At 44.8% G+C, this 17,867-nt stretch overlaps 1 protein-coding gene across 2 annotated transcripts; it reads left to right on the top strand.

Annotated features, from left to right (window-relative positions):
- The first annotated feature begins 7,639 nt into the window (after nucleotides 1-7,639).
- On the top strand, nucleotides 7,640-17,029 carry INIP (INTS3 and NABP interacting protein). Of its 2 annotated transcripts, XM_083481291.1 has the most exons (6): nucleotides 7,698-7,890; nucleotides 10,329-10,410; nucleotides 13,256-13,358; nucleotides 15,393-15,452; nucleotides 15,876-15,966; nucleotides 16,755-17,029. In XM_083481291.1, exons 2-6 carry the CDS (start codon nucleotides 10,386-10,388, stop codon nucleotides 16,848-16,850), a joined length of 375 nt encoding a protein of 124 aa, XP_083337417.1. In that variant the 5' UTR covers nucleotides 7,698-7,890; nucleotides 10,329-10,385; the 3' UTR covers nucleotides 16,851-17,029. The 2 variants fall into 2 exon arrangements, with proteins under 2 accessions (XP_083337418.1, XP_083337417.1); XM_083481292.1 differs by lacking the exon at nucleotides 15,393-15,452 and having other exon boundaries at nucleotides 7,640-7,890.
- Nucleotides 17,030-17,867: the final 838 nt, after the last annotated feature.

Here is a 17,867-nt window from a genome sequence, read left to right as displayed (position 1 = left end):
TATTTGAAATAAAGAACAATCAAATAGGCAGTCAATGGGCTTACTCTCGGCAAAATAGGTATACAATTGCAGCCTATGCAGAGGAGCAGCTGGGGGGGGGGGAGAGGCAAAGGGACTGCCGTCTTAAACACTTTTGGTGGAGTTTTTCCTTATCAGAATCCCCCCAGCTTGATGATTCTAGGCCATTTTGAACAGAAAAAAATAGCTTGAGGGAAGCGTATTAAGCAACCTTGCCCCCAGTTTATTTCTCCACCCATAGCACAATGAGTAGTGGTAAGGCAAGCTTGCTTTAAAAATAAATAAATCACACAGTAAGTGTTAGGATATTTCCGTTCCACCTTAAAGGGAGCAGGCTTTGTAAGCAACAGAGTCTGCGCATGTCCTGATCACAGGATGTTTTCGTTCTGATATTCCTTTCGTTCTCAGTCGGCTCAGACACGCTGACAGAATGGACGTGTTTTCTTTTGTTCTGTTAAACGCTAAATAAAGTCTGTAAATTATGCTCTTCTGCTCTTCTGTGATGCAAGCTTTCGGCTGCGTTTCTGCTGATAAAGAGGGTGCACCAGCCTAGGAATGATGCCAGGAATTTCCAAAGGCTTTGTGCCCCTAACTGTTGGATCTGCGTGAGTACGGGAGGCCGATGGACGTCCAGAACTCCAGCTTGGGGGCTCATGATGGACGTTATCTCCCTGGCAGTTTCCCAACAACAAGGTTATGGGCCCAGATTCACGGCACCTACAGGAGAGTAAAGCTGCAACAGACTGCGTAAGAGGTATGAAGGGGGGAAAAGCGAAAGGGACGGACGCTTTTTCTGTTATACCTCGGCAAAGAGCCTTTGAACTCCGGCAAGGCTTAATTGGCCTGGGAGCCGAGCCAAAGAGTTCGTGATTAATGGGCTGCCAAGATAAGGAGTCTTTGAAGGCATAGAAGACTCACGGCTACTGCCAAAAGCTGAAATGGAGTTTTTCCAAGCTTCTGGAGATGCTCAGTCCCTTAAGTTGGATGGGCAGAATTATGAACCCTGGGCAAAATGGTGTGAGAGTTTACTGCGTCAGTTTGGGGTGTGGCATGTTGTTTGTGAAGCCCCCCCAGTTCCTCTGACAGAGAGATGGAAATCAGCTGATTCGAGAGCGATTGACATAATAGTCCTATCCGTATCTCTTGAGGAAATTAAGACGCTGGCTGGCAACACCACTGCACGTGCAATGTGGTCTGCTTTAAAAAAAGCTCACAAGCCAATAATCCCAGCCCAGAGTTTGACTGCATCGGAGGTCCTAGCTGTTTCCCAGAATGCGATTGACTGCAGGGATGCTGAGGGCACCGGTTGCAAGCTGCAGGGGGAGCTGACCGTCACGTCATCCCAGGCAGCATTCCAGCCTCCAGGGGGAGCCAAGGAGTCGGCAGCTGAGAGCTCTGTTTCTCATGGGAACCAAGGCCATCGCCTTTGCAGAGGCCGGAAAGGCAAAGGTAAACAGATGCCTACAGATGGCCAGGAGCAGAGGGAGGGTGAAGAGCCCGTGGCGCCAGGGAAAAACAAAGCATTGTTTGCTGGCACGGCTTCACCAAAGGCTACAGGCACGTCTGCTGACCAGAAGCAGGGGGGCAAGCAGCAAAAGCCCACGCCAGTGGAAAGCAAGGTTTTGCTTGCTGGCACAGCTTCACCAAAGGCTAAAGGCACGTCTGCTGGCCAGGAGCAGCAGGGGGCAAGCTGAAAAAGCCCACACCACTGCAAAACAAGGGTTTGCTTGCTGTAAAGACTGCTCCAACAGCCAAAGGCAGCTTTGTTGTGGATTCAGGCTGTACGCGCCACATTTCCAAGGACAGGCATCTCTTTATCTCCTTCAAGCCTCAGGAAGGTGAGATCCACCTGGCTGATGGAAGAACGTTGCAAATTGCAGGAGAAGGGACTGTGAAACTTGCAAGTTTGCACACAACCATCAGTGGTGTACTATATGTTCCAGGCGCTGCAAGCAACTTGTTGAGTGTCCCACAGCTTACTGGGCGTGGTTTTCAGATTTCCTTCAAGAGGAGCGTCTGTGTCATCAGTAAAGGCAAAGAGGACTATTTGCATGCAAAGTTTATGGATGGTTTGTTCCATATAACTTATGATGACACTGCTGTTGTTTCTAATGCTGATTCTTGTTGTGTTGCACAAACTAACAAAGTTCTTCATGCAGGTTGCATTCATGATGCGCATCGAAGATTTTGTCACCTCTCTTGGAAGGCACTGGCCAAGATGCCAGAGGTGGTTGAAGGTTTGAATATCAAACCTTGTAAATTTCACATGAAATGTGTATCTTGTGCAGAGAACAAGGTGAAGGTTGCTCCAAAAGGCAAGGAGTCTAGCAGGCAGGCTTCCAAACCCTACCAGCTAGTGCATGCAGACCTGGGCCACTTGCGCCCTCTTTAGGAGGAGCAAGGTACTTCATGATTCTGATTGATTCTTTTTCCAGGTACATTCATGTGTATTTGCTCGAACAGAAATCGCAAGCGTTTCCGAAGTTTAAGGAATTCTGTGCTTGGTTGGAAAATGTGCACGGTAAACGTATTTCTTGTTTTTTTACTGATCGGGGCGGGGAGTTTACTTCTCAGCAGTTTGAAGCTTTCCTGACTGAGAAGGGAATCCAGCATGACATGTCAACGCCCAGATCGCCATGGATGAATGGTCTTGCGGAGAGAGCAAATCAAACATTGCTGCAAGGAATCAAAACCTTGTTGCATGATGCCAATCTCCCTGATAAGTTTTGGGGGGAGGCTCTAGGGAATTTGGTTTACACCGTTAATCGCAGATTGTCATCACCCATTGGTTGTACCCCCTATGAGAAGATGTTTGGCAAGAAACCCAACACCAAACACATGAGAATCTTTGGTTCGGACATGTGGGTACGCACACAACAAACCAACAAGCTTGGGAAGCGTGGGGCACATGGTTTGTTCATGGGGTACGAAAAAGGTGCATACAGGGTATGGATGACTGACTCTAAATCCATAAAGTTCACAAGGAGTGTTGAGTACAATCCTAAGTGGGGGGAAAATGTGGGAATTTTCCAGTGTTACCCAGAGGAGGTTGAAGGTGATGTCAAGCAAGCAGCTAAAGCTGAGGAAGCTGCTGATGCTGATGAGGATGAGGATGATGATGAGGATGATGATGATGATGATCAGAGTTCGGATTCCAGTTCAGTGGGCGGCGCTGCTGCTGCTGCTGATGTCAGTGACAGTGACGACACAGCAGACTACCAGAGCGCAAAGGCCTCAGTCAGACCATCTGATGCGTCTGACAATGAACTGGAAGAACCACTGTTCACCATTGGTCACTTTTCTCCTAAGAAAGAGGAGATGAGTCCAGAAGACTTGCGTCTAGTACGCAGATCTGAAAGGGCGACCAAAGGCAGACCTCCAAAGAGGTATGCTGATGAGTTTGCTAAGACAGCAACTGCTGTTCTTAGTAGCTCAGAGAAGGTATGGGAACCTTCAAGCTTCAAAGAGGTTCAGGAGTTAACCTCTAAAGATGCTGAGCCTTGGCTTAATGCCATGAAGGCTGAAGTTGATTCCTTGAACAGGAACCAAACTTGGGAATTGGTACCGGTAGTCCCTGGAATGAGACTGGTTGGCAGCAAATGGGTCTTCAAGGCCAAGACAGACCAGAATGGCAAGGTAGTCAGACACAAAGCCAGATTGGTTGCCAGAGGTTTTTCACAGGTACCAGGACAGGATTACCACGAGACCTACTCACCCACAGTCAAATATGAGAGCATTCGGCTGATGCTCAAGGTCGCTGCGGAGGAGAAACTGCATGTTTCCCACCACGACATTAATACAGCTTTTTTGTACGGGATTTTGGGGGAGGAGCTGTTCATGCTTCCACCTGATGGGATGGAGATACAGAAGGGTATGGTCTGTAAACTGCGGAAATCCTTATATGGTCTCAAACAGAGTGCCAGGTGTTGGAACACAAAACTCACTGAGACATTGCTTTCTCTAGGTTTTCACCAGGGCAAAGCTGATCCATGTGTGTTTGTCAAGGAGGAGGGACAAAACAAACTGTATTGTTTATGTTTTGTTGATGATCTTCTGATGTTTTGGAAGAATCAGGCTTTTTATCAAAGCACCCTAGCTCAGCTGAAGGAGCACTTTGACATGAAGGATCTTGGTGAGGTATCCAACTATCTTTCTCTGCAGGTGGAGAAGGACCAAGCAGGTAATTTTCTGGTACACCAAACACAGAAAATTGCTGATGTATTAACCAGGTTGAATTTGGTTGATGCAAACCCAGCAGACACACCGATGGTGACAGGTTACCAGGTAGACAGTACTGCTGAAGCGTTTTCTGACACAACGCTGTACAGATGCATTCTAGGCAAGCTGAATTTCATTGCCAGATGTTCAAGACCTGACATAGCTGTGAGCTGTAATCTGCTTAGCAGACATGCCAACAATCCTACGATTCAGGATTGGAAAGCTCTGAAGCGCATAGCCCGCTATTTGAAAGGGACTATGCACTACAGGCTGAGGTTCACCAGTCAGAAGACTGGAGGTCTTGAAATCTTTGCAGATGCAAGTTTTGGAAGTGACACCACGGATGGTACAAGCACTTCTGGAGTATGCTACATGTACAACCACTGCCTGTTTGACTGGTTGTGCAAGAAGCAGACGACAGTGAGCCTAAGTTCCTGTGAAGCAGAACTCAATGCTCTGTCATTTTCACTCATGGATTGTGAATGGTTGATGCAACTGTTTAAGGACATCAGAGTGTCTGTGAAATGTCCTGTACAAGTGTATCAAGACAATAGATCGTGTTTGGCTTTGCTGAACTCCGAGAGTTGCAAGCAGAGAACCAAGTACTTGCAGATTAAGTTACATCGTGCAAGAGAGTGTATCCAGAAAGGACTGATTCAGGTGTCCTACATGGCAGGAAATGAAATTCCTGCTGATCTGTTGTCTAAGGTTGTTAACAGAGAACAACATAAGGTTTATGTACAAAGGTTGCAACTGAGTGAACCACAGGTACAACAGGTTACACGGAAAGGGGGAGGATGTTAGGATATTTCCGTTCCACCTTAAAGGGAGCAGGCTTTGTAAGCAACAGAGTCTGCGCATGTCCTGATCACAGGATGTTTTCGTTCTGATATTCCTTTCGTTCTCAGTCGGCTCAGACACGCTGACAGAATGGACGTGTTTTCTTTTGTTCTGTTAAACGCTAAATAAAGTCTGTAAATTATGCTCTTCTGCTCTTCTGTGATGCAAGCTTTCGGCTGCGTTTCTGCTGATAAAGAGGGTGCACCAGCCTAGGAATGATGCCAGGAATTTCCAAAGGCTTTGTGCCCCTAACTGTTGGATCTGCGTGAGTACGGGAGGCCGATGGACGTCCAGAACTCCAGCTTGTGGGCTCATGATGGACGTTATCTCCCTGGCAGTTTCCCAACAGTAAGACATTAGTTTAAAAGGCATGACTTTTGCCTTTGCTTCTACTTTTTGGGGTGACAGGGTAGTGGAATGGAATAAGCGTATTTTTTTATTTATATCCCGCCCATCTGGCTGGGTTTCCCCAGCCACCCTGGGCAGCTTACAACATATAAAACACAACAAAGCATCAAACATTAAAAAAAAAGATATCCTATATACAAACAACATATAAACCAATAAATCAGTAAAAACCAATAACAATAATAACAACAATAATACAGTAAACAGTTTACAGTTATACCCAAAAATTAAAGTAGCTGCCAACCTCAACTAAGCATTTAATAAACACCAAACCAACAAAAATTAAACAGAGGAACCAAAATTCGGGGGGGGGGGTACTGCTATACTGTACTTCTAGGAAACACAAGGGGAGTTGGGATATTCTGCTATAGAACTCTGAAAATATAAAAAGAGAGGAAGTAGGTGATATTTGTATGTTCCCGTTACTAATTTAGCCAAAGGAAAGGCAGCCACAAAAACCCATTTATAACAAAGCAACAGGGACAAGTGAGGAGTGAGCGAGGAGTGATATTGCCACACGGCTGCAATGATAAACTCCAGGTCTTCTGCATTGTCTCTTATGAGCACCTGTTACTTTTACCCTTCAAATATGCAAAGCACATACATAGGAAGCTGGCCTTCACTGAGTCCACACAGCCCCAGTGTTGACTGGCAGCGGCTCTCAGGGTTTCAGACCGAACATCCCACATCGACTGAACCCAGTGGCGTAGCGTGGGGGGTGCAGGGGGGGCCGGCCGCACCGGGCGCAAATCCACGGGTTAGGGGGCGCAAATTACTTGCCTTGCCCCGGGTGCAGACAACCCACGCTACGCCATTGACTGAACCTGGGACCTTCTGCGTACAAAGAGATGCTCTGCCCAGCAGACACAGGGCGTCAAAAGTAGCCACAGAATTCTGCCCATGTGTGAAGGGTATATCAGTTTCTCCCTTTCTTGCATCTATGTTACCAATAGCCACTTTGCTCCCTTGAGATTATTATTTTTTGCACTCGCTTCCTGTTTCCTTGCCCTGCAGTGCCTGTCAGTGTTATTTCCCACAGACTTACAAAAGATAAAGACTCGACTTCCATTGCTTGCAGTAGAGACTTGCAAGCTTCTTCCGATTCCATTTCTTTTAAAAACCATCCACTAGCATGGACAACAGAGGACCATGGAAAACACATGGGCGTAGCCAGGAGGGGCAGCTGCCCCCCTCAATTCAAGTAAATAAATAAAAATACTTATCTCAAATCTTTCTACAATTTCTACTTTTAGTTATCTTTTTTTCTGAGCACTTGGGGCCAAAAGAAAGTAATTTAAACCATTTCATTCCGAATTTGTTACCAAACTTGGGGTCTCCAGATATTTGGGGGAGCTACATCTTTCATCATCCCTGACCACTGGTTCTGCTAGCTAGGAATGATGGGAGTTGTAGTACAATAACAGCTGGAGACCCAAGTTTGGGAAACCCTGTACAGTACTAGACAGAGCCAGATAGAGGATGGTGACAGGTGGGTGTTCTCCCCCCCCTAACATAAATCCTGACTACGCCCATGAGAATACAGCAGAGAAATTCAGAAATTGAGAGTGCCTTTGAGTGGACAGCAATGTAATATTCCCCACCCTATCAAAAGGTAGAAGCAGATCTTATTTTAATGTCAAAATGTGATTTTAAATTTCATTTCTACCTACCTACCTACCATTTTCTGCAAAATGCAAACCGATCGCTATTATTATTAAGTTGCGGTTGTGTATGCGTGTGTGTAAACGTCGTGTCTAAGAGAGAGTGGCTTACAACAGCCCCACAGTGTAGTCCGGTGCAACTATGCAGTTGCAGACGTCCAATAAAAAAACAAAACGTAGCTAGCTAGTCCTTAATAATAATAATAATAATAATAATAATAATAATAATTGAACAACAGTTGGGATTCTTCAACAGCGCCGATTTGGATTTCCAGCCAGAAATACCACTCACGGGGAAAAAACAGTAGCAAAGATCGTCTTTGCTAACATTGCCCGTCTCGGACACCCATCTAAGTCGCTCGTTTGTCCTTATCAAAGCATCACGCGAAAGTTCCAACTCAGCTCGGAAGCTGGCAGACGTGCGGCACCCCTACACTTTATATAAGTCTGCAGAGAGGCTAGATCGTTGACTCTACCCTTTTCAGACGCCGCTAGAGATCGAGCGGTGGGGAAGGAAAGGGCGGCGAGTTTCCTCTCGCCGCGCGCACGCGCAGACGCGGCGAAGCGAGTTCATCGCTCCTTCATCGGGAACGTCAAGTTCGGAGGGAGCATCCCAACCGAGGAAGAGGGGGAGCCGCGGGAGAGCCCATCTGTGCAAACGGGGGTGGGGAGAGCAAAGGAGAGAAAAGGGAGAGCAAACAACCCACGTGAAGGATAGGGATGAATTGGGATTCCCACCTGCCAGGTATTTTAAAGTGGGGCGGGGCTATTTATTTATTTATTTATTTGTTGACTGAACATCTCAATCCGCTAGTCTCTGTCCCCTCGCCTACCCACTATGCAGACTTATTTTTTATTTTTTAAATAATGATTAGGAGATGGTAACCCTCCTTGTTCCTGCTTCAATGCAAAGGAGTGTAAGGAAGGGAGGGGGGAGGAGGAGGAGTCGGGGTTACCAAATAAGAGCAGAGAGGAGCAACAGCTTTGGGCATAGTTTAGTAGAAAGTGCAGCCTTTTTGTGGGTTTTATTTTAAAAAAAGCTTGTCAAAAGGTTGTGTATATGTATTTAGCAAGCTTTTGTTTCATACAGGGTTGTTTGTAGGGTGCTAGTCCCACCAGGTTCTCTGCTCCACTCTCTTCTCAGCTTTGACTGGTTGAGAACAGTAAGGTTGCCTATTCTTTTTCTGGGCAGGACAGCTTGGTCATTATTGCCTGCGTAATAAACTAAGGAAGAGAGGGCCTTCTCGGTGGTGGCACCCACCCTGTGGAACGCCTTCCCCTCAGATGTCAAGATAAGTAACAATATAACCTTTACGAGACATCTGAAAGCAGCCCTGTATGGTATATAGTGTTTTTATATGTTGGAAGCTGCCCAGAGTGGCTAGAGCAATCGAGTTAGATGTATGGGGTACAAATAATAAAATTATTATTTTAGAGTCTTATTGTCATATCTCATTCTAAGAAGAGATTTACCTACTGACAATTGACCCACAGGTGTGTGGAGGATGTTTCATAAGGGTGTGCACTCCCCTGCCCCCTAACCACCCTAGATATCAAAATTTGGGATGATCTTTGAGGAAGAGATTGGAAACATTTTGTTTGTTTGTTTAACTGCACTTTATTGTGTTATCTAAACCTTAAACTGAGGTTGACCTGAACTGTGGTTTGTTGAAACAAACTACCTTCTGAGCTTTTCTAGTGGGATGTTCAAAATGAGCCAGTATTTTTTTTGCCAGCTTAATTCTCCTCTTCTGAACAAATGGGTGACCAGCTGCCCCTGACCCTTGGATACCTGGAACTCCAGATTCCCATTGGTCCATTTAATTTGTTTTAAAGCAGTTTTATCCCATCTTTCATGGAGGAAAAAAAAAACCCCAAGGTGGGTTGCAATGAGTAAAAAATAAAAGCCGCAATACCATACACATTTAAAAACGAGCTCCTAAATAGGAACAGCAGTGAGGAAAATAACAGTAGGAAGTGCCCCGTTAAATTAATTTTACAGCACAGTTAAAAGCAAAAGGCCTTTCTGGAAAAGGAAGTCTTCCCTCGGGTGAGAGTCAGGGCACAGCTGCTGAGGAGCCATTTTCCCTGGTACCAATGAAATGTATTTCAGTGGTTGTTGGCATACACAGGATGGGAGACCTCCAGGGATGAGATCAGAAAGCAGGCAGGTTCATACCTGTGAGCCTTCAGGTATCCTCATCCTTAGCTGTAAAAGGTAAAAGGTAAAGGACCCCTGGATGGTTGAGTCCTGTCGAAGGCGACTATGGGGTTGCAGCACTCATCTCGCTTTCAGGCTGAGGGAGCTGGCGTTTGTCCAGAGACAGCTTTCCGGGTGATGTGGCCAGCATGACTAAACCGCTTCTGGCGCAATGGGACCCCATGACAAGTGCCACAGCGCACGGAAATGCTGTTTACCTTCAAAGGACTTTTAAGACCATCACTAACAAATCAGTGCAGCTGTTTCTGAAAGTGGGCCGATTGCTTGCAGGCAGCAGCTCCAGTAACAACCTGCTAGCCACTGGCGAAGGAAGAGGAGTGCGGGGGGAGCACACTGCCCCTGGCAGCGCAAACCCAGTGGGGTGCCATTGCAGCTGCCCCCCCCGGCAGCGCTGGGAGCCACGCCCCTGCAGGTGGCAGGCCACACCCCCAGGACGCGTGCCACATCCCTGCGGGCGACGCACCACACCCTTAGGACGTGCACCACATCACTGTGGATGGCGCACCATGCCCCTGGGATGTGCGCCAGCCCCGCCCCCGCCTGCTCTCTGCCCCCCCCCCCCCCCGGTGCTGGAGCATGAAGCTCTGCCACTGCTGCCGGCTGCATTTATGTGCAGGTTTTCAATGCAATGACCTTTTTAAACAAAAAACAAAAACTGATCTTTATACCGTGAAAGCTTATGCTGCAATAAACCTGTTAATTTTTGTGTTTGCTATAATTGTCTTTTACTGTTTTAATGGTATTTTATATTTTATTGTATATATTGTTGCAGCCTGCCGTCTTATATTGTACAAATTGGCAGCGTTGAAAATACTGCTATAAAGAAATAAAACCAACCTAGCTTCTACTTTGTATTGTTTGCAACCATTCCCGAGAGTTGTTGGTTGTTGGACGAAGCTATTGCTGAGCTTTGGAGTTTTATGCCTTTATGTTCACACATTAATTTCTGTTCATTTTGATAGGTTTTCACATAACAGGTTATAGCTGCTTCTTGTTAAATTAAGGGGGAACCTGGCAAGATGGCTTCCAATCCTCCTGGACAAGGTAAATGTTGCATTTCCGTATAACTAGGACCACAGATTCTCTTTTATGTGGAAAAACATGCAATATCCCTGCTAGCTTAGAAATAATTAGAAAGCAATGTTAGAAATGCCCTGAGGCAGTAAATCACCCTGGGTGAATTGGCTGAAAAAATAGGGAAACTGATAGGTGGATAAGGAAACTCTACTGTCATTGAATATTGTATTACATGAACCTTCTGAATGTGTAACTTGCCTGTTATGGGGAAAGGTTGTGGAGCTTATACCCAGGGGTCAGTTTTGTAAAATGAACTTTTCTCTCATCATCAGTGCTTAAAATAATAATAATAATAAAGCATTGATCTGTTGGTTGTTTTTGTCATGTGAGAGTATATAAAAAGAGAACCATTCATGGATCATTCCCTGTTTCTGTAATATGTGTAAATATAGAGTTGACTCTTTTCCTTATTAAACTATCCTAATTGTGGTTGCCAGACCCCCAGGTCTGATCTTGAGTCTCGAACCTTGCCTGGCCCCCTCCTGGTGGCTGGTCTTAAGTCTCCAGGTGGCTGAGAGTGCCTTAAAGATAGATAGATAGATGATAGATAGATAGATAGATAGATAGATAGATAGATAGATAGATAGATAGATATTGAGAAGCCTGTACATGTTGCTCGCAAACTTCAGCAAACTGACAGGAGCTGGCTGCAGATTATTGCATTGGGGAGTGTCTCCCCTCCCCTTTCTCCTCCACTCTCCCAATTAACCTCCATCTCCAAAGCCATCAGCAGGGTTGCCTCAGGTCTCAAGAATGGGCCCTGAAATCTCAGGGTCTGGGATGCTCCTGACTTGGCAACCCTAATCTAATTTAAAGTCACAGTACATTTCAGAATTGTGTTATTCTTTGTGAAGGGTAAGGACTGAGACCTTTTTATTTAGCATTTAAATCACTAGTCCTAATACATAGCCTGTAACTTGAGGACATTAATTAGTCTTTATGTGCAGATTTCCCCAAGGACACCACATCCATAATGCCTTGCATTATTCTGTCTATGTGGTCACAGTTATTGGAGGCAAGTAAAATATTCATACTTTAATAATTCAAAGGAAATCTAATAAGCGACATGAATTCCCCTTAATTGTTACTGAGCATGTGGGAGAATACATCAGAATGTAGTTTGTTGTAAGAAAGAAAGAGGTTGAGAGAATTGGCTTGTAGATGGTAATTGTGCGAGACGCAATTAGGTTATTATAAGTGGTGCAGTAATCACTTACGCCAACCTTCCCCAAGCCGGGGCCGTCTAGATGTTGCTGGCCAGTCAGTATCCCTTCTTGACTTAATAGACCATTGGTCTGATTTGGAATGAAGAAGCTTCCAGCACAGTGGCGTAGCGTGGGTTGTCAGCACCCGGGGCAAGGCAAGTAATTTGCGCCCCCTAACCCGTGGATTTGCGCCCCCTAACCCTAACCCCCAGATGTTGCACCCGGTGCGCCCGGCCCCCCGCCCTGCACCCCCCACACTACGCCACTCTTCCAGTAGGCATATGTATGGATATTTCTCAGCTAGAGTACTAACTTGGTAAAGAGACTTTGGCATTCAAAAACAAAACAACCTCTCTTTGTCCTGCAAGATTCTTGCATTGTATGGGGTTGGACTAGATGACCCCTATGGTCCCCTCCAGCTCTACAACTCTGCTTTTTGCCATGTTAGTGTGCTTAGCTCCATAAATAGGCATTCCTGAGAGAACTGTGTTCTCATGTATTTGTACATTGGCAGCGTACGTCACTTTGGCCAGGACTCCCCATCACTTCACCTCCCCAGATGAGGGCATAGGTGGCAAATACCCAAATCTTACAAATAGTTCCCCTTTCTGGGCTCAGAGCCCAGTACCCCAAGCCCACAGATAAGGAAAACATCAAAGCAAGTCCATTAGCTTATATCAAAGCAAGTGAATATAAGCATCAATGAGCTCATGGTGACAACCACCACCACCAATTAATTGCGGGGTTATATTGAGTACCAAGATGGCGTTTGCAGAGTTTCCAGAACAATTCACCTTTGGTTCAATGCCCTGAGCAAGGGCTGTTCACTTTTAAAGTAAAATATGTATGTCTCACCCCACATTCCCTCCAAGTTGTTGAAGCTCATGCATGTGAGCTGCCTCCCTCTTCCCATTTTATCTTCACAACAACTAGGGGAAGGATGTCCAGCCGAGCAGCAGTGACTGGCCCAAGGTCTCCCAGTGAGCATTATGGCTGGGTGGGCATTTGAACCCTGGTGTCCTGGGTCCTAGCCCAGTGCCCTAACTACTACACCATGATTGGCTCCAACAACCAAAACTCTGAATCTTAAGATTTTATCCTGTTCCTATGAGTGGCAGAAGAACACAGACACATATATATGCCTGATTTTTGCCAAACCTTCTGCAATCAGCCATGGCACGAGAGTTTCACACATATAAATTATTCTGGTCACAAATGTTTGCCATTTATAGACTAAGATGGTTGGAATTCAGGAATCTATGCTGAGGTATTTCTAATGGAGGAAGCAGTGCTTTCAATACCAGAAACCTTATTGCAGTGTAAAACAGACAGCTCTTGAAAGCCAGGCTTGAGATTAAAGACTTATTTAAATGGTTAGTATGGATGACATTGTTAGGAAGGTATTTCATGTTGTTAATGAGGAGAGGAGAAAGGAAAGTTATAAATAGACTTCAAGGATTGTGCTTGTTGGCTCTGAAGATTAATATATTCATCATTGATATTCATCATCATTCACTTGGGAGAGGCTTTAAGCCAGTAGGGTTACAAGGTGGCTCAGAGAAATAGGATGCATCAGTAACATTTTACATTCCTCTCACTCTTCCCAGGCTTTCAGAATAAGAACAGGGTTGCGATCTTGGCTGAGCTCGACAAAGAGAAGAGGAAGCTACTGATGCAAAACCAGTCTTCCACGAATCACCCCGGAGCCAGGTACAGTATGTTTAGAGACCTGTCTCTTTCTTTCAGTCTTGCTCTCAGATCAAAGAGGAAAACCACATGCAGCTTTCTCATGTCAGCTGCATGTTCATCCAATAAGCCCATTTCACAACAGAGTTGTGCACTAGTTGTTCCCCAAAAATGTAGCTTTGAGGAGGGCAGCCAGCATGTGCCTTGGATTTCTGTCTTCTGACCCTCTCCCATTGTTCTTTCCCTCTGGAAGAGGAGAAGTTAAATACAGTTGAGGTTGCCAAAACTGATTGGGCTTGTGACTGCATTTGCAAACCAGATGAACTGTTGTGAGCACAACACAGAGACAATAGAATGCTTTTTTCAAACTGAATTTCAGCACGGGGAGGGGACCCTGTAGGCACCTGGGAATGTCTTTTTGGTTGCATGTGTGCCCCACACACTAGCAACCCCGATTTTATTTTATTTTAAATCTATTTTCATCCACTCCTCAGACAAAGGTGGCTCTCAGAGGCAGCTAACACACTAAAACCAGTGCTTTTTTTCCCTTTTAAAAAACATTTAGGGGTACTCTCATTTTCTTATTCATATTGAAATATGAGGCCAAACTTAGATTCACAATATGTTTAGGGGTATGTGTACCCCCAGAAAAAAACACTGACTAAAACACACTGATCTTAATAACCACAACACCATATAGCTTTTGTTGTTTGTTTGTTTGTTTGTTGGCTGGTTATTACACCCAACATTTCCTCTTGCTGGCACCCAGAGTGGCTAACGTAAATCTCAATAAAATGGCAATTGAAATTATCAAGCAGATCAGAACAGCTAACCTTTAAAATACAATACTGCAGATCAGAAGTACAAAGCACTATAAGTACATCTTTGTGTAGAAAATTGGGATAGAAGTTATCTAGATAAACAAACAAATTATAAAAATGCAAACACCGAAGGCTGCCAGCAGTAGAAGATGAGAATGTTAGAGCACATCTCAAATTCCAGCAGAAGAACCTCAGCAGGTTCCTGGAACACATAAAAGCCAAACATTTTCCCTCTGTGTTACTAAATCTGGGTCCATCTAACTGATTATTGTCTCTGCCTGACTGGCAGCAGCTCTCCACAGAGTTTCAAGAAGGGCACATCCCCATCGCTACCTGGAGATGCTAGACATTGAATTAAGAGCTTTTGCAAACAAGGGAGATGCTCTACTACTGAGCTACAACCCTTTCCCAGTATTTAAAAACCTTCCAGAATATTTTTTTAAGGAAAGCATAAGTTGTTCATTTCCACACTTAAAAAACCCCACACCAGTCTTCTTTACAGTTTTATTCCTTCTTAGGTCTATATGCACAGAAACTCAACTTAGGGAAGTGCATGTGATTGTTTGATTTCTTAGGTGCTCTATTTCAGCACCAAAACAATTTATCAGAGAACTAGGTGCAGAAAGCTTCTTCCGTCCCTCTGTCTCTATCTTTCAAATATTTGTTATAAAATGACATTGAATAGCTCACAGGAGCATTTGTGTGTCTGAACACTTTTATTGCCTATGTAGACACTCAGTTTTTCAGAACAGTTGGGAAAGCCTCGCAAGGTGAACGTAGAGGGGAAGATTTCATCTCTTTATTAGGAGTGCCAAGTTGTCATTGTCAGAGATGCATTTGTATTTTGCCCAGAGCGTACACATAACCAGCTATTTCAGGGCACTTTCCCCCAAGAAAGTAGCAGAACCTCACAGCGGCCAGTCCACACCTTTTCACCATCACCTCCAAACCTCCCCTTCCAGACGTTGGACCTTATCATAGTTTTTCTAGACCTGAGATTTTACAGTAAGCCACTGAGATGTTTAAGTGGAACCTGAAGGGAACAATGAATAAGTGTGACTCTCTCTTATATCAGTTCTTCCTCTTTCCCATCCCCCAAGAGTTTAGCCTAGAACTTGATTTATTGCTCATGGTGTAGTAGTAGTGTTTTTGTGCACTGTTAACTTGTCAACATGTTGACTATGGAGAGACCTTGTCCGGGCTCGATCTCAATGGGAAACTCTTTTCCTGCATACAGAGTTCTGCAGCCACTCTTCCAAACATATGAACTCCCCATCCTGAAGACTATGGACCCCTGGTTAGTAGTGCTGTTTTATTCAGGTATCACTTAGGCAAGTCATTGGGTGGCGCTGGTGAACGAGCAAAAACAAACAAACCCCAAAATGTGCCAGGGGTTCCCCTAGCATCATTCTGCTGCATGACTTCCAGCTGACTTCCTTTTGGCTTATTCTGGGGCAGGGCTTTCCTTTCCATTTGACTTGACCTGCCTCCGCTGGGGTGAGAGTTCCAGAACAGAACGGTCCGCCTGGTGTGTGTTCACACGAACACTGTCTTGCATGTTCGAATCCCCCCAAAATTTCAAGCCTCATATTTCCAAGTAGGAGATCATGGAACTTTCTTGACTCTGAAATGCCCACCCCACCCATGATCTCGTGGTGGTTGTTTCCTTTGCTGCACTTGTGTGACGCCTCATTTTCCCCTTCCTTTCTGTTGCTTGTAGCATCTCTCTAGCTAGATCCTCCCTTAACAAGGATTTCCGCGATCATGCTGAGCAGCAGCACATAGCGGCGCAGCAAAAGGCCGCTCTGCAGGTGAGTTGTCCCAGTCACTTAAGACTCAGGTTGGCAGGATCTGAATTTGTTGGGGTTTTTGTGTGTGTGTTTTTGGTCTTGGTGCATTGGAAGCTGTTGCTCCTAAGGACCTTTTTGCATGTGGTAGGGACCAAAACTAACATGCATCTTGCAGCTTTATGACTTGCACAGTGATAACATAGTTTTATATCAGAATTATTTGTGATGCGGTAATAATAGCATTGGTGCCTGGCCATCCTGTACCACAGGCAGAGGCAAACTCGGTCCTCCAGATGTTTTGGGACTACAACTCCCATCATCCATAGCTAACAGAACGAGTTGTCAGGAATGATGGGAATTGTAGTCTCAAAACATCTGGAGGGCCGAGTTTGCCTGTGCCTGCTGTACCACATTGTTTTTTTCATTTTAGATTCAGGCTCATTTCTCCCCTGCATACTGTCAGGCTGGAATTCAAGCAGCAGAGGATGCAAAGGCAGCCTGAAGAAATTATAGACAACCCCATAAGCATTAGCACCTGTCTTTTACATTGAATTCCAGATCCTGACTCTTAACAATATTTCAGTTGCCGCACAGAATTAAGTCCCATAGATGTCGAAAGGATTAAATCAATCCAACTGTGTTCAGGATTGAAACCTCCAATATAGAGGTTTCACCACCACCAAACCACCTCTGAATCTGATTTGTGTTTTTCATGCCCTCCTATTGCTTGGCTAGCTCCATGGGGAGGCTACTCTTGCATGGGTGTGTTACATGTGCCATTTTCCAGATGTTGTCTCTTCCTCTTCCAGCATGCTCATGCACATTCTTCAGGATACTTTATAACCCAAGACTCCGCCTTTGGAAACCTCATTCTCCCTGTGTTGCCACGACTTGAGTCAGAGTGAGACAGAGAGCCCTTAGAATGAAGATCATCCACTACTGCAGCTGCTGCTTCTCCAAACTTTCAGTCGATGGTTTGTGAAAATAAGAGAGGACTCAAAACTGATTTCTTTTTTACTCATTGTAATGGCTTTCATTTTTATTTTTTTATTTTTGGTGGTGGCATTAAACTACTTAAAATGAATTCTCAGGCACCCTGTTTTTCTTTCCTTCGGTTTTCAGAGTTGGATATTACTATTTTGTACTTGAGTTGTGGTTTTCAATCTTTCCTTGATCTTTTAGTTCAGTTTACCACATGCCCATCAATCTCATTAAGTAACACACTCAGTATAGCCCATTAAATAATTCAATAGAGGACACTGAAGCATCTCAGTGCTCTACTTGCATTATTTCCATAGTTGTTGCAAAAACCTTGTAAGGCGGGTCAGTATTGTTATACTGATGTTCCAGATGAGTGTGTGTGTGTGTGTGTGTGTGTGTGTGAGAGAGAGAGAGAGAGAGAGAGAGAGAGAGAGGTGATTTCCTTTCAGCCACCTAGGAAATTGATATTTGTGGTGAGCTTTGAACATTGGGCTTCCAGGACCACAGATCACATACTTAACCAACATTAAAGTGACTATTACATCACCAGCCTGCCCTGGGTTTGAATATTTTCAGATGTTAGTATTTGTGTGACATGTGTGTGTGTTTCAGTATCTGAAGACTGGGGTAAAAGACAACATTTGAGTCAGGTTATTGCAGCAGCAGCAGCAGCAGCAACAACAGCAACAACAACAATTTATTGATATGCCACCCATCTAACTGGTTGACCTAGCCTCTCTGGGTGGCTTCCAACAAATCAAAACATCAAACACAGTAAAACAGCAAACATTAAAAACTTGCCTAGTTAAAAACTTGCCAGGCAAATATTAAAACATTAAAAACTTGCCAGGCAAAAACTTGCCTGGGCTGCCTTCAGATGTCTTCTAAAAGTCTGATAGGTGTTTATTTCCTAGACATCTGACATCAGCCCATGATAAACA

This window comes from Podarcis liolepis (genome assembly GCF_965112155.1).
Source record: "Podarcis liolepis genome assembly, chromosome: 17".
Classification (NCBI taxonomy): Eukaryota; Metazoa; Chordata; class Lepidosauria; order Squamata; family Lacertidae; genus Podarcis; species Podarcis liolepis.
The sequence above is the reverse complement of the archived record's forward strand: the minus strand, read 5'-3'. Positions and strand labels throughout refer to the sequence as shown.

What these genes read in the sequence shown, in the direction of transcription:
- INIP (XM_083481291.1), top strand. Translation starts at nt 10,386, where the DNA reads ATGGCTTCCAATCCTCCTGGACAAG. An exon ending in TTCCAATCCTCCTGGACAAG is followed by an intron (nt 10,411 to 13,255) that starts GTAAATGTTGCA and finishes CACTCTTCCCAG; the next exon opens with GCTTTCAGAATAAGAACAGG. An exon ending in ACGAATCACCCCGGAGCCAG is followed by an intron (nt 13,359 to 15,392) that starts GTACAGTATGTT and finishes TCCTGCATACAG; the next exon opens with AGTTCTGCAGCCACTCTTCC.